The 14,884-nt window shown below is 33.6% G+C and overlaps 1 protein-coding gene across 1 annotated transcript in view; it reads right to left on the bottom strand.

Moving 5' to 3' along the window:
* Positions 1-14,884, bottom strand: part of UBE2H (ubiquitin conjugating enzyme E2 H) — a 136,039-nt gene that overhangs the window by 56,145 nt on the left and 65,010 nt on the right. Inside the window, exons 2-3 of the mRNA XM_051961548.1 lie at positions 8,917-8,993; positions 6,999-7,073 (exon numbers count right to left, since the gene is read on the bottom strand). Of these exons, the coding sequence (XP_051817508.1) occupies positions 6,999-7,073; positions 8,917-8,993 (152 nt within the window). The remainder of the gene's footprint in view (positions 1-6,998; positions 7,074-8,916; positions 8,994-14,884) is intronic.

Below are 14,884 nucleotides of genomic sequence, written 5' to 3'. Positions count from 1 at the left end.
TCTCACATAAAGAGGCCTTCTGCACTATTACCCCCCAACCCCCCACTCTCAGGCAGCTCTTCCAGCAGAGTGATCCCACCATCATCACCCACACCTTCATATCCTCCCCCACCTTTTATTCTTCCCATCTCTTGTCCTATCTGTGACTCTTAGCTGCTGCCCACAAATCTATCCATCTCTTCCATTCTTAAATATCTTTTCCTTAACTACTATTTTCTAAAGCTATCATCACAATTCCTAGAAAAAGCTATCTATTCTCATTACAACTATTTCCTTTCTTTTCCCTCCTCAATCTCTATCATAATAAGGCTTCCAAGAGGCATCATTCAAGTAAAATTACCCTCTCCAAAATAACCAAAGACCCACAGGTAGGCATATATCCCCAAAAAAGGTCAAAGATAGGAAAAAAAGACCCCATATGCACGAAAAATATTTATAGTATGAATTATTATAGTAGCAAAGAATTGCAAAGTATCTACCCATCAAATAAAGAATGAAAAGTTGGGATATGAATGTAAAGAATATTATTGTGTGGAAAAAAAAACAGGAATAAAGAGAAGCATGGAAAAACATATAAACTGATGCAAGTGAAATTAACATAATTAGAAAAATAATAAATACAAAATAGATAAATGGAAAGAACATCAAAAAACAAACCAATCCCTGGATGTTGTAGAATTATAAAAACTGTCATTGTTTGTCCTTCATTCTCGAGGAGGACCATGACACCAGGGAGGTGATGCCATAACATGAAAGGAAATTGGATTTCAGTGAGGGAGGCTGGGAAAGGTCTCCTGCCTCACTTTCCCCTCCAGAGTCATCTGGGTCCAATGACAAGATGTAGATCAGGACAACTAGACATGGCCCTCGATGCAATGGGAGACTTTGGCCTTTTTAAACTTAGTCTTTTAACAGGTCTCATTCTGAGGCAACATCCAATCAGGGATTAAGGCTAGGTAAGAAATGAGACAGAAAATGGCCTCTCTTATCTAGTCAAAATTATAATTATGTTATATTGTATATCTATAACATATCACACATATACATTATAGATAATTATATAAAATAATTATAACGATCAAGCTTGGCCTGAAAGGGGGGAGGGAGGGGCAAAAAAAACAGGCTTTCTTCCTGTTGAAGGTGGGGCTGAGGATGTATAACACTGAATAAACTGTCAGAGTAGACATAATGAACTGATTAGAAAGGCTGAACCCCCGCTCCTTATTTGTTATATTCCTTCCTTTTGGGAAGAAAGTGAGGGGGAAGGATTTCAGGTTTACATCTGGAAGGATGTAATCTCAATAATGCTCAACTGCTCACTTTCAAGTTCACAGACAATCAATGGCCAAATCCTGTCTTTTCAACCTCCTATTCTCACCCTCTTCACCTCTTGCTTAGACTACTGTTCTAATTGGTTTCCCCACCTTGTCTTTCCTCATTCCATTCCATCCCACCAATATCACCAATTCCTTCTAGTGGATTTTACGCCTCATTGTCTCTATGATCAAATATCAACTCTTCAAAACTGTTCAGGTCTGCACACATATATTGTATCTATACTGTAACATATTTAACTTGTATAGGACTGCTTGCCATCTGGGGGAGGGGGTGGAGGGAGGGAAGGGAAAAATCAGAACAGAAGTGAGTGCAAGGGATAATGGTGTAAAAAATTACCCTGGCATGGATTCTGACGATAAAAAGTTATTTAAAAAAAAAAAAAGAAAAGAAAAAAGAAAATAGCCAAATTCATGGAGTACTTAAAAAAAAAAAAATACCAACTCAGAATTCTAACTACTTCAAATACTATTTAGCCTTAAAATTTTTATTTTTACAATTTAGCTACAATCCAACTTTCCAGAACTATACATTATTCCTTTTCATGTACTCTTTGGTCCAGCCAAACTGATGTTCTTCACACATGCCCAGATGTTTGTTCTTCACCTGTACCTCTAAGAAGCCCTCATTTCCTTCTATGCTCAGCTTGAAAGCCAATCCCATAACATGAGGCCACAAGGAATTTCATATCCCAGCCCCTCAAATTAGTTTATGTTTATTTTGTCTATACTTACAATTTATTACGTTGCTCTCCAAAGAAAATGGAAACTCCTTGAAGGAAGGGGTGATTTCTTTTCTTTTTTCTTTTTCTTTTTTTTTGCAGAGTCAATTGGGGTTAAGTGACTTGCCCAGGGTTACACAGATAGGACGTGTCAAAGTGTTTGGGACCAGATTTGAACTCAGGTCTTCCTGACTTCAGGGTTAGTATTCCATCTACTGTGCCACCTAGCTGCCCCAACGAGGGGGTGATTTCATTTTTGTCTCTGTATCTCCAAAACCTAACACAATGCCTGGCACATGTTGATTGACTGTTCAAATAACTGTACGGGTTTCTACATTATCACAAGTTAGTAAAATGTATGATTAAAGGACAGGAAGTGTCAACCGGCATAAAGTGCTAATAAATTGCTCCTAGCTTATAATACAGTGTAACAATTTCAATGTAATGGGAACAAATTTTATAAAGATATATAGAATGCATAATTTTGCTTCCAAAAGTTCAATGTCAAGTAAGATCTAAGAATTTATATTTTCCTAAATGGGAATCTGGAATATCATTAAATTCAACGACAATAGTACATTTGGGGACTGAACTAACCTCTCAATAGAGGCATACTTTGTATAAGTATAGTTAAATTAGCCCAATTAAGGCTACCACACACCAACATCACTAATGAAGTACTGAAGAATTCCAATATCATTATGCAATGCTATTTTAATGCCTTTCAGGTGAATGTAATGTCATGTTTCCTCAAAACTAATCACCCTTAATGGTTGGTTATGGTTGAAAAGACTATGCACCATCAAGTTTTACTATATTCTGTATCCACATAAAAACCCTATTCTTGGTGAAACCAAATCTTTCTCTGTAGAACCTTTACACTCTTTTCTCTGCCTTACTGGTAAAAGTGGTTAAAGGAGGAAGGGAGAAAAGTGGGGGGAGAGAAAGAGAGGGAGAGGAGAAAGAAAGGGAGAGAAGGAGAGAGGGAGAAAGGGAAGAAGGGAGAGAGGGAAAGAAAGAGAGAGGGAGGACATAGTTCTGACTGATGCATGCCAAACTAGTCATCTAGGGCTGCTGCTTTTCAGAAATCCATTTATCGTTACTCACCTATAATTTATTTCAATGTGCCTTTATTGTAATTCTGTTTACTTTGCTAATAATGACAGTAAGGCTTCAGCTCAGCATAAAGTAGATAGCTGATAATGTAGCTGTCATACACATATGTATTCTGCTCATATAGGCAAATCATAGACCAGCTTCAGAATTGGTAGAGTGAGCGCTGGAGCTCTAAGTCTTAAGATGATGATCTTGCTTTATGATTAATGTTAAGCACAATTTGCAAAGGAAACAGCAACTTTTGTGTTTTATAATTATTAGAAATACAAACACTAAAACTGCTTCAGAAACTTAAATCTAGCTCTTAGTGTCACAATCTATCTGCAAAAGAATAGCTGCCCTTCTCAGTTTAGCTTTTCAGCTTATTTGCTGATTCAATTTTAATTTAGAAATACTTTTCAATAGCCAATGAAAATCCATCATGATAAGAATTCCTGACATTTCTGATTCTCAATTTAACATATCTGGCACAAGTCTCTCATGAGATTCTACAAATTGTCCTCATGGCATTAAGTGCTTTATAAATATAAATACTTGGAAAATGTCACTCAGAAAAATTCCTTAAATTACTTCATGATCATATACAATCATAAAACATAGAAACAGAGTTTAGAAAGGACCCCAAAGGTTATCAAATCAATTTAACGTTAGTCTTTCAAATACATGATAATAGTACAAGAAGTCTCACTAGTTGAAGTTCTCTTTATGACTCATTCATCATCATAATTAGATTTTCTTTCAAAGAAAAAACATTGAATTCCTCTGTATATACTCAGAGTAAAGCATAATGTTTTTAAAGCTACAGTCACAAATTCGATTCCAATGTGGCTCTCTTCTAGGACAACAAAATGTATCCCTGACATGTGATGTCAAAAATGTATGACTAAGTGTGTGCATATGCTACCGAAACTTTAAAAAGAATATACAATTAAAAATATACTCCCTCCTGTGATTAATTTATGCAGAAAAGGTATACTATGGCCCAATACAGTAATCAGGACATGATGAGTACTCAGTTAAGTAATACTGATAGATAAAAGACAGCAATGAAGGTAAGTTCTCTGTCTAGTTAAACCTGACTACTTTTCATGTCTAGTATCCTAACATTTTCCTCTAGTGTTTTTATTGTTTCTTCATTTTCATAATAAGGTAAGTTCTTTTCAGCACAAAAAGCTAAGAAATAATTACCTAAAATGTTATTTCAAATGGGCTCTCTGAAGTTCTACAGCAAGTAGGCTTTTATTAAAGATAATAAGAGTTTAAAATGTTATCTTGCTGCTAAGTATCTTGCGGGTCAGCATGTGCACAATGTGCTCATTCTTTTATTCAATTTGTTTCCTTAATGCAAATATTGCGGGCACTGCTTCAAGATATTAATAGGTATCTGACATCTAGGGCTTGTCACATGTGTAGAACAACTCATTGTCAGGCTTTTGCCTTGCTTTTCATAGGAAAACGTGTTGCCTTTTCTGACTGAAAGCATAAATGTTGCCTCACCATACAAATATTCCCAAGCAATCTACCTCAAAGGCTTCCTGAGTTCCCATACTAACATAAATTGCCCTTTCTAGTCCAATAAAGGTGTTTACATTAAAACATGTGATTTACACTTATCTAGATCATAACTCTATGTAAATTAGAGCAAATTCATTTGTCTTTTTTAAAAAATCAGTTAACACTCCCCCCCCCCCAACTCCTGTTGTATATATCAGTAGAGATTAAGGGATAAAAAAATACCATTTAAAGGCTTATCAGATGACTCAAAAGATAATACAATCTTCAACATTCATTCTCTTAACTTTTGTGATTTCAAACATGCCTACAATTTTATCAGTAACTTCATTTTCACTTTGGAGTTGCCAACTATGCACATTCAGGCTATGTGCAGTAAAGGAAAAAAAAGAGACACAATGTGTGCAACTTTGTGTAAATGCTGGTGTCCTACTAAATATTTTGGTCTAGTTCACCCCATGATTGTAAGGAACTCTCCATGTTTTTGTCAAATTTTCATTGTTTACCTTTAAAACTCAAATTTTGTGTTGTAATTATGCCCAAAAAGCTTAGTGCAACTGCTTTAGGCTGTAAGCCCAAACATGCAAAGTCAGTGATGGGGCTTAGTGAAATAAAAATGTTTGATAAAACTTCATGCCAGAATGTCTGCAACTGCTGTTGGCTGTGAAGACTACAATTTTTGGAGCAGGGTAGAACTTAATCCCCTATTTTCCATAGATTCAATGTATCAACATTCTCTTTTTTGATCACCCCACTGTTTTCCTCTGGAAAGAAGAGGATTGACTATATCTAGAATCTAGGCCTTGCTCAATTAAAGGTACTTATTATGAATGGTTTAGCTGAATTTAATTAACTAATCCTACCCCTTAGAGGAGCCTTCACAAAGACTGATTTCTATTTCCCTGACTCTCATCAGATTAATGAGAGGCAACTGGGCAATCAGAAAAATACCAAAGCTTTTATCTATATCATTGTTTCCCTTCTATTTAATAAACAGTATGACCTCTCCAAACACTTGAAGAAAACTCAACTAAAGAACTAAATTATTCTTTGAATTAGGAATAAGTCATAATGTGTATATGTATATTGCATTTATATGTATTATAAGAGGTTTTTTTTTGTTTTTGTTTTTGTTTTTTTACAACAAAGTACTCAATCTTTTAATTAAGAATATTTTTGATGGCTGAGGGAATTAGAAAAAAGAATGCTGAATCTTCCTGGTGAGGATTGGTTTTCCGGGTCCCATCAACTTCAGATAAAAATGCTATGAGCTTGGGACTTAGCCATAAGCCTGAAAAAGAGGCAGATGGTCAAGACTAAGAGCTTTTTGTGCAGGGGCATCCGGCTGGGATCAAAAGTGGTGTTTAAAGAACCCACCCTTCCTGAACTCTATGACATCTTGAATCAGTTATACAATTATCTCATGATGGTGGTAATGCCTGTAGTTCCTTACCTCTTTTGACCTACATCTGCACCTTCCCTTTCTGATTCAGTGAATGGTTTTATTGTGTGTGAATGTTTTCTTGTCACTTATTTTAAGTATTTAGTGTTTTATAATAATAAAAAAAAACTTTCCCCAATTTGATAAAGAAAAAGCTATCTCAAATTATAAAGCTAACATTAAATTGGTACCCACTCTTAATCCAAAAACTACACTTAGAGGTGCATCTTTCAATCACATATAAAACCAAGGCAAAGAAAGGTTAAATGACTTGGTCCTGGCCACACAATTAAGCATCAGAGCTGGGATTTGAACATCCGTTCTTCAAAATGGGGGGGGAAGGAGAGGGAATCAAAAAGTAAAGAGTGATATAACTAAGTACTCTGAACAGAAAGACAATTTTTAAAAATTCTTCCTATGGAGAAATTATAGGTCTACAAGATTAGAGTTTTGACAATATGTTATGTTGAAATATTAAATTGTAAATTTTGCCTTTTTAAGAAAGGCTTAATTAATGCATATATTGCTCAAAGAAGAGCCCTAAATATTCCTAAGTACCTTCAGTCTCAGAACTGTTTAACTTGCCTTAGAAGGGAAGAAAAGAAAATGTATCACCTTTGTCAGAAGAGTCATCCTACTAAGCAAAGTGTATTAAAATGTCTTTCTCTCTTTACAAGAAATACAGGTATTCACTAATTAAGTAAAAACAGATTCCGTCAGATAATTATTATTAAAATAAATTAACTCCTATCAATAAAAAGGTATTATTTAAAAAAAGAATAAATTAAGTCCCACAAATTATCGCTTTCCAAGTGTTTTTTTCTCTCCTTATGAGCTCAAACATTTTAAAGAAAAAATTGGATTACTGCATACCTATAGATGGGGATTTGAAAGGGTATTTATCAGGAAGATCCACTCTAACTTTCCACACGCCACCTTCATATGGTGCTGTAAAAGAGAAGCATATTAAATATGTTTGTTTGGATTTTTTCTGAATATAAATATAAAACTATAAAGCAACAAAATATCAAAGTCAGGCTATAGGTGAAACTCTAAAATACTTAAAAGACATTTCAAAATCCTCTAAAATGTCCTTTTCTAAGTCTTCCCCTCCCTTAACTTTTCTGGAGCACTTATCACTGTTATCTTCTCATCTGCATAATTTAATCTCTCTTGAGTTTTTATGAAACTGCTCTGTCATAATTATCTTTCTGCCTGTCCAACCAATCCTAGCTGCTCTTTCTTGGAGTATTAAATATGCCCTACATCTTATGGATTAAGTGTAACATAGTGTTCTTTATTATCACTTCCATAGTTCTATCATCTCTCTCTGCAGATGACTTTCAAATTTAAATATGCATTCTTCATCTCCCCAATGAGCCCCAAAACTACATCCCCAGTTCCTTGTTGAATGTCACCATCTAGATATCCAATAGGCATCGCAAACTCACTAGATAAAACGGAACTCATTTTTTCCTGAAATCTACCTCTCACTCTAAAATCCTTATTTCAATCAAGGCACCAGCAATTTTTTCTGATAACTAAAGCTCAACACTTCATTCTCATTCATTACTCTATTCAGACCCAGCCCAATACACAATCAACTACCAAGTTTCCTTATTTTTCCTTGTTTCTACTTCAACATCTTTCACATGAGTTTTCCCCCAATTTTTACCACAACCACCACACACACAGTAGGCTTTTGGCTCCTCTCACCCACACCATTGCAAAAAGTCTCTTTATTGTGGCCTCCCTAATTGTACTCTCCCAGCCTTCCTCTTCTCCAAATGCTCTTCAACATACAGCAACCAAATGAACACTCCTATAATGAACTTTTGACCATATAACTCCTTTATTCAAGGAGCTTTATCCCCCCAGAGTTTTATGACAAAATGCAAATTTTTCTGACATTTAAGCCCTTTCACAATTTTGTTCCAACATAGAGACTATTTAAAGACTAGAGACATTAATCTCCTTTTATTCCCTCATACATAATATTCCATTTTCTACCTCCATGCTTTAAACATGGATTGTCTCACATGTCTGGAAAGTTCACTCTGCTTATCTGTATTTTTTGAAAGCTCTACTTCTCATTTTTCTTCCAGACGCAGGCCAAATACTACCTCCTTCAAAACATCTTTTCTAATTATCCCATTTACTAGTATCCCACACTAAAACCACTTTTTATTTATTGTGAATGTCTCTATAAACATGTTGCTTCTCACTTATAGAAAGAGACAATCTATTTTTGAAATTTTATCCCTGGTGCCTTGTACAATGCCTGATATATAAGTACTTAATGAATGCTTTACTAATTGATAAACAAGTTTCTTTAGGAATAAAGAATCAATTTTAATATCAATGCTTACTTTATTTAAAAGATAAGCAAGATTTTAGTTAAAGGACAAAGAACAAGAAAATCTGCAAAAACCAGATTTCATTGTTTTAGAGTTTCATTTATTCTGTAAAAAATTAAAAATACTCATTAGTAAGACATGGTCATATACCCCCCACCAAGCATAAAAAGAATGCAACTATCTATAATAAAAACTTGCATTCAGCAATAATATCATAGAATGAAAACTTGAATTTGTAAATAATCTATTGAGGCAAAAGAGCACATACACATGGCACAAAATTCCACAATGGCCCTGTAGTTCAATTTAAATTGGTTGCCAATAATTATAAGTGCCATCTGTCCAATATTCTCTTAGCTTATTATTTTTGCTTTATCTGAAAAGTCAATTAGTATGAAGCAAAATTACACTGAGAAAAGATTACATGTACTTACTTCCTTGTGGTCCATAAAACTTCACTACAAATTCGTTGAGTCCTCCTAGGATTGTAACTTCATGTTTGCTTTCAATGCTAATATCAAGAGTTAAGGAAAAATATCCATATTTAGTATTACACATGACAGAACATACTATCCTTATTTTCAGAAATCATGAAGTCTTACCTAGAAATGTTATCAAAGAGAAGATGATATGAATGGGAAGTACATAATCATAAAAATCCTATGAATTTTAAGACATACAGTAATTTGTTACCAGTATTTATACCTTCATTCAAATTCAAGTAAAAAGTTTAAGTCTGTTAGAGAATTTTTATCTTTAAATCCTGAAAACAGTTTACTATAGGAGCTGATAAAATACTTTCCTTCAAAGTCAACATGGCATTATAGAAAAATTCTGGTCCCCTAAGTGCACTTATGAGGATCAAATTGTATAGTTAATTTGTTAATTATAGTTAGAGACAGTATTTGTTAAGTGCCTTCGCACACCAGGGCCTGGGCATATAGTAGGTGCTACATAAAAGTTAGCTATTATTATAATAATGTAGTGTTTTATCAGCATTGTCAATAGTAATAAGAATCAAAACTAATAAACATTATCCCTTTGCACATATAGTTCTGCCGTTCACAAGCTAAATATTAGGGTTGGGAGGCTGGGTAATCTTGACTAAGATAACCACATTTTCTTATATCTATAAATGGAAAGAACCTATTTTTATCCATACCAAAATATCTTTGGTTCCTCCTCTCATAAGTCAAAACACTTAATATTTGCTTTCCTCTCATCTGTTATGTTCCTTTTACTCAGGCAGGTAGGTGATAGGTACAGTGAATAGAGGGCTAGAATTGGCCATCACGAAGACCTAAGTTCAAGTACAGCCTCAGACACTTGTTGAGAGTTACCTTATTATCTCCTTTTCCTTAGCAGTGAAATAGAAATAGCACCTACCTCAACAGTAGCTACATCACAGGGTGGTTGGGAGGATCAAATGAGAATATAATAGAGCTAGAACAGTACTTCACACATGCTTTTATGCTCAATATGTGCTTATTTTTTCTCCCAACAGAGAAGGTATCAAGTTTTTAAAGTGTTAAGTATTATAACTCAAGATCTAAAATGTTAATGAGCTAAATTTATAAATCACTTCATACTTAATAGAAAGGACTACCTCACTATATAGTTAAACAACAAAGATGTTAAATATAGTTTTGTCCTTTCCCTAAATTTTTAAAGAAATAGAAATGAAAGCTTAAGAAGAGTAATTACCATTTTCAAAAAAGCATTAAGTCAACTTTTTTAATACTTTGATAATTTTAGAACACTTGCTGCAAGGAATATGCCTTTTCATTTACCTACTAGCAAATATCCAGATAAGAGTATGATGTCAAATTTATTTTAAAATTCTTTGCTTAAATGCCTGGGGGAGGGGAGGGGAGAGGAGGAGAAGGAAGGGAAGAGAAAGGAAAAGAGGGAAGGGGAGGGAAGGGGAGAGGAAGAGAGAGGAGGAAAAGGAAAAGAAGGGGAGGAAAGGAACATTAATACAAGAGAAATTTGGCAAATTTTAGACACAAATTCTTTAAAAACCTAAATGAACTATATTTTGTATACTAACATTTTTCACCACAGCATATAGAACTGACTCATTTTCAGCTCAGTGAAATGTCAAGTGTACCTCTGATGAAAGTGACTTTATTCCAAACAAATATTAGTTTGTCTTTACAAGAACAACAACAACAAATCTATCAGAGATAAAACTGAGGGGAAAGAACATTTTAATATTAATTGGGATGCTTGAACTTATGTCAATCACAGCTAAGATTATGAAGTCATGTCAAAGTTGAAATTATTTTTTTAAATCATCAACTAAATTAAATGCTCTCACTAAAGTATAAATATAAGTTCACAGTTAAAGAAACAGAGGATTTTTTTAAAACAGGAAGGTATAAGCCCAACATGATCATAAGTTTCAAAAGTTCATTTTATTCCCTCTTCACCCCTTCAAGCAAGGCTTTTCTCATGTTATACTTTAGAAATTTAAACAGAATTTTCAAATTTTCTGTGAGGAAATAGAAATGTATCTTTCTGAATTTTTGACTCATCTTTCCTAAATTTTACACTAGTCAGCAAAATTTCTAATAAATGTATTTACTTTTTCCTAAATGCCTAAGTCCCTTTAACCATTATGAATGCAATGAGTTGCGTTTCCCCAGGTCAAAGAAGGTTTGGAGTTCTCAAAAAACTCTCTTGTGCTGAGGATGACAAGTGACCACAGTGTGTGTCCCTAGAGCAAAGAGAGAGCTGCAGAAGGAATGGGTATGGAAAAGGACCCTAAATGGGGCCAAATTGAGGGGCTCATGGAAACATCAAGGCTAAAAAGTTTGGCTTTTATTCTGTAGGTATTGGGGACATACTGAACTACGTCTGAGCAAGGGATAATTCAACAAAAAGTATTTTATATTTAAAAAAAATTCCATTGACATAGATAGGAAGGATTAGATACCTCAGAAGACAATTCGACTTCTGGAAAGCAATGTGAAAAATCACCTGCAGCAGAACCATTAATCACAGAATTAAAGTTCACCTTAAGATCACTTACTGCAACTCCTGGTCTTACAGATGAAAGAGGTGAACCTACTCCCCCCTCCCAAATGAATTTAGATGGTAGAGTTTGGCTAAACTCTAACCTTCTCATTTATGGTTGCACTACACTGTCAGTCTGCTAACTTTCGCTATTAGGAGGGGGTCAGAGATGTTCATGTGTGCAAATCATACTTTTGCATTTATTTACTGCTTCTGATGGAGTGAGTTAGCATAACGAATGGAAGTCACTAGTAGTAGTAAAAGGAAGGTGGCTAAGATTCGCTGGCTTAACAGGACATGTGAGCTAGCTAACTGTAGATCTCAGACAAGCAGGATGCCTAAGATACATACTATTTCATTTTCTAAGCTGAGGACAGTAGAAATGGGTAAGGAAAGTACTGAACTGAGAGATATTACAAAAAGTGAAAGATCTTAACAGAAAATATAAAAAGAATAATTCAAAGTTGATTTTGCTGGGATTTCTACAGGACAAATTGCCAGTACAAAAATAAATCCTATTCATTACAGATATGTTCTCATCCACTTTATTATTTTCCTTGAGTTAGAAAGATGTGAAAACTTAAATGAATATAGTAATACAGCTAACAATATTCTCTAAAACTAAGTAAATATAGAAAGCTGAAGGAGGATGGAGTCTGATAAAAAATCAAATGAGTTTAGATTCAAAAGAAAAATTAGACATACAGCTTACAAATCTATGGAAGTGACGCTTCTATTATAAATCATAGCTAATGAACTGTGACAATCATATTGTACTGTGGCAATTAATTTTAATCAATTTTTAAAAATTATGACATAGGAATATCAATTGCGAAAGGATTGAAATATTTCATTTTTATGGAAAGAATGAACCAAACTGCAATATTTTTCATTTAAATTTTTTATTCAAATTTTTTGTTGTAGTATCTTCATTTCTGAACATACTCCTCACCCCTCTCCTACTCAAGAGTCATCTCTTGTAAGAAAGACTAAGGCAGGGAGAAGGTCAAAAATCAACACAGGAAAACCAACATATTAACCAACTCTTCACAGTATAAGCAATATTCCACACCCATATTTCCTTACTTTGAAAGGAAGGGAAGTGCATTTTTCTTATCTCTTCTGGAACAAGCTTTGTCACTATAATTTCATAATATTTATTTTTCTATTCTCTATTTACTATGTTGTTCTCATTTGTGTATACTTTTTTCCTGGTTCTGGCTAATTCATTCTACATTAGTTCATGTAAATTTCTATCATATTACAGTTTAAGCCATACAGCAAGTGCTATTATGAATATTGTGGTATATATGGGATTCTTCTTTCTCTTCTTGACTTCTTTGGGAAAGAGCTAATGGTGAGATCTTTGGATCATATAGGACAGACATAACTTCAAATTGCTTTATAAAATGACTGGACCAAATCACAATATCTTCAATAATGTATTAGGATGCCTGTCTTCCCATAGAACTGTTAATACTGCTAATTCTCATCTATCATCTTTACTAATCTAAATCTATCAATTTGATGATTCAGGATTAAGATTTTTTTGTTGTTATTTGGAGGGAGAAAGGATTTACATACTTGCTACTTAAGTTCACTAACTGATCATGTTAAAAGAATCATAACATAAATATTATGAGGAGAAAATTCTTTTCTGAACAAAAATACAGTAAGCAATGTGATTTTTAAAATAGATCTTTAAAATCCTTAAAATATCTTAAATACTACTCATATTGCTGAATGTGAACATTTGTCCAAAATTGGTATATTGATCAATTTTTATTTATACGATACTTTAGGAAAAACTATTACTATAACTATAGTTTCTTTAAGGTTATTAATTTTGAAGCAGTTTTAAAAAACTATAAATTTATACCATCTTAGAATAATGCAATTCATTTAAAGTGTATTTTACCAAATAAGAATATCTTTTTGATCAAAAAAAAGAATGTGTTATCTACACTGGTAAATAAAATACTCCACATTAAAACAATAATTATTTGATTAATGCTACCATGTGTAAGAATAACATAGCTCCTCCTCTTGCAGGGTGAAAGTCAGTAAATATGAGAAGAAAGATAACAAATACTGCTAGAATGAAGAATTGGCAGAACAGGCTGAAAAGACATTACGAGTTTATTTTAATTCAAATTATTTTGAATTGATTTTGGAGGGCTGGTCTAAAACTATTTATTGAACAAAACTGACATTTTCTGTGTCTTTCCCTCCAATGAAATTCAGAAATGAATGCTTGTTACTTGTTTCCATTCTTAGTGATTTTAACAGTCTCAAATGGCATCAAGCATTAGGGAATTACTTTTTCTTCAAGACATGGTAATATGTAGTTGAAGTTTTATTGTAAGGCAAAAAAAGGGCATCTTACTTCCTACCTGGATGCACTCCTTTGACACTTTATCAGGTGCCTCCCAACTTTCAATTTCCTTTTGTGTGTTATCTTCCCCCATTAGATTTTTAAGCTCTTTAAGGGGAGGGACTGTCCTTTTCAAAAGATCTGTACCTCCAATGTTCAGCACAGTGCTGGACACACCAGTAAAAATTTAATACATGTTTACTGATTGTTGACTAGTGAAGGAAGAACAGTCCTATATGACAGACTGACCCAATTCCTAACAAAGGTGAAAATTAAGACAAATTTTTTCAAACATAGTCAATAAAGCTTTTTTGCATATATATATATATATATAAAATAATAAAATGTTACACAATTTTTGTTTTTCTTTATTCAAATAGGAAGGAAAGAGAAAAGATGCATTATATGAGATAAGCAAAAGCTGGGAACAAAATACAATAGATAACTGTCTCACTGGAATGTGGACTGGAGTAGGGAAAGACTTGTCAGTAGTTTACTTGGTTTTTCTTTATCATTTATAGCCCATTGGATAATCATTTACATCGTATTAGCTTCTGGATTCATCAGTAAAATTGATTTTTTTTCCTAGAATAAACCAATTTTTAAAATTTCTACTAACAAATTATTAGAATATAAGCCCAATAAAAGGTAAGATGTACTCCACGGATCTATAAATCACTATGTATCCAATTCATCTCAAATTGGAAGAAAAAAAATAACAACATGAAGGCCTCAGACACCAGAGGGAGACAAGAATATCCACAATACTCTGAAATTCATAATGAACATCTCAATAGGTGACCTAGAAAACAGTAATCCCTGTCCTTCAAAATCCCACACATTTCAAGGACTTCATTAAAATACTCAATTTTTCCATACCCTAAACCACTTCTTAGAGAATAAAAACTTTTCCCAAAGCCACTTAGACTATATTACATCTTGTACAAAAAAATTTATATCCAAAGTGCTTTAAAAAAAATTATGCAGGAAACTCTTCCTTTATATTACAT

Source organism: Antechinus flavipes, chromosome 5 (genome assembly GCF_016432865.1).
Source record: "Antechinus flavipes isolate AdamAnt ecotype Samford, QLD, Australia chromosome 5, AdamAnt_v2, whole genome shotgun sequence".
Lineage (NCBI taxonomy): Eukaryota > Metazoa > Chordata > Mammalia > Dasyuromorphia > Dasyuridae > Antechinus > Antechinus flavipes.
The sequence above is the reverse complement of the archived record's forward strand: the minus strand, read 5'-3'. Positions and strand labels throughout refer to the sequence as shown.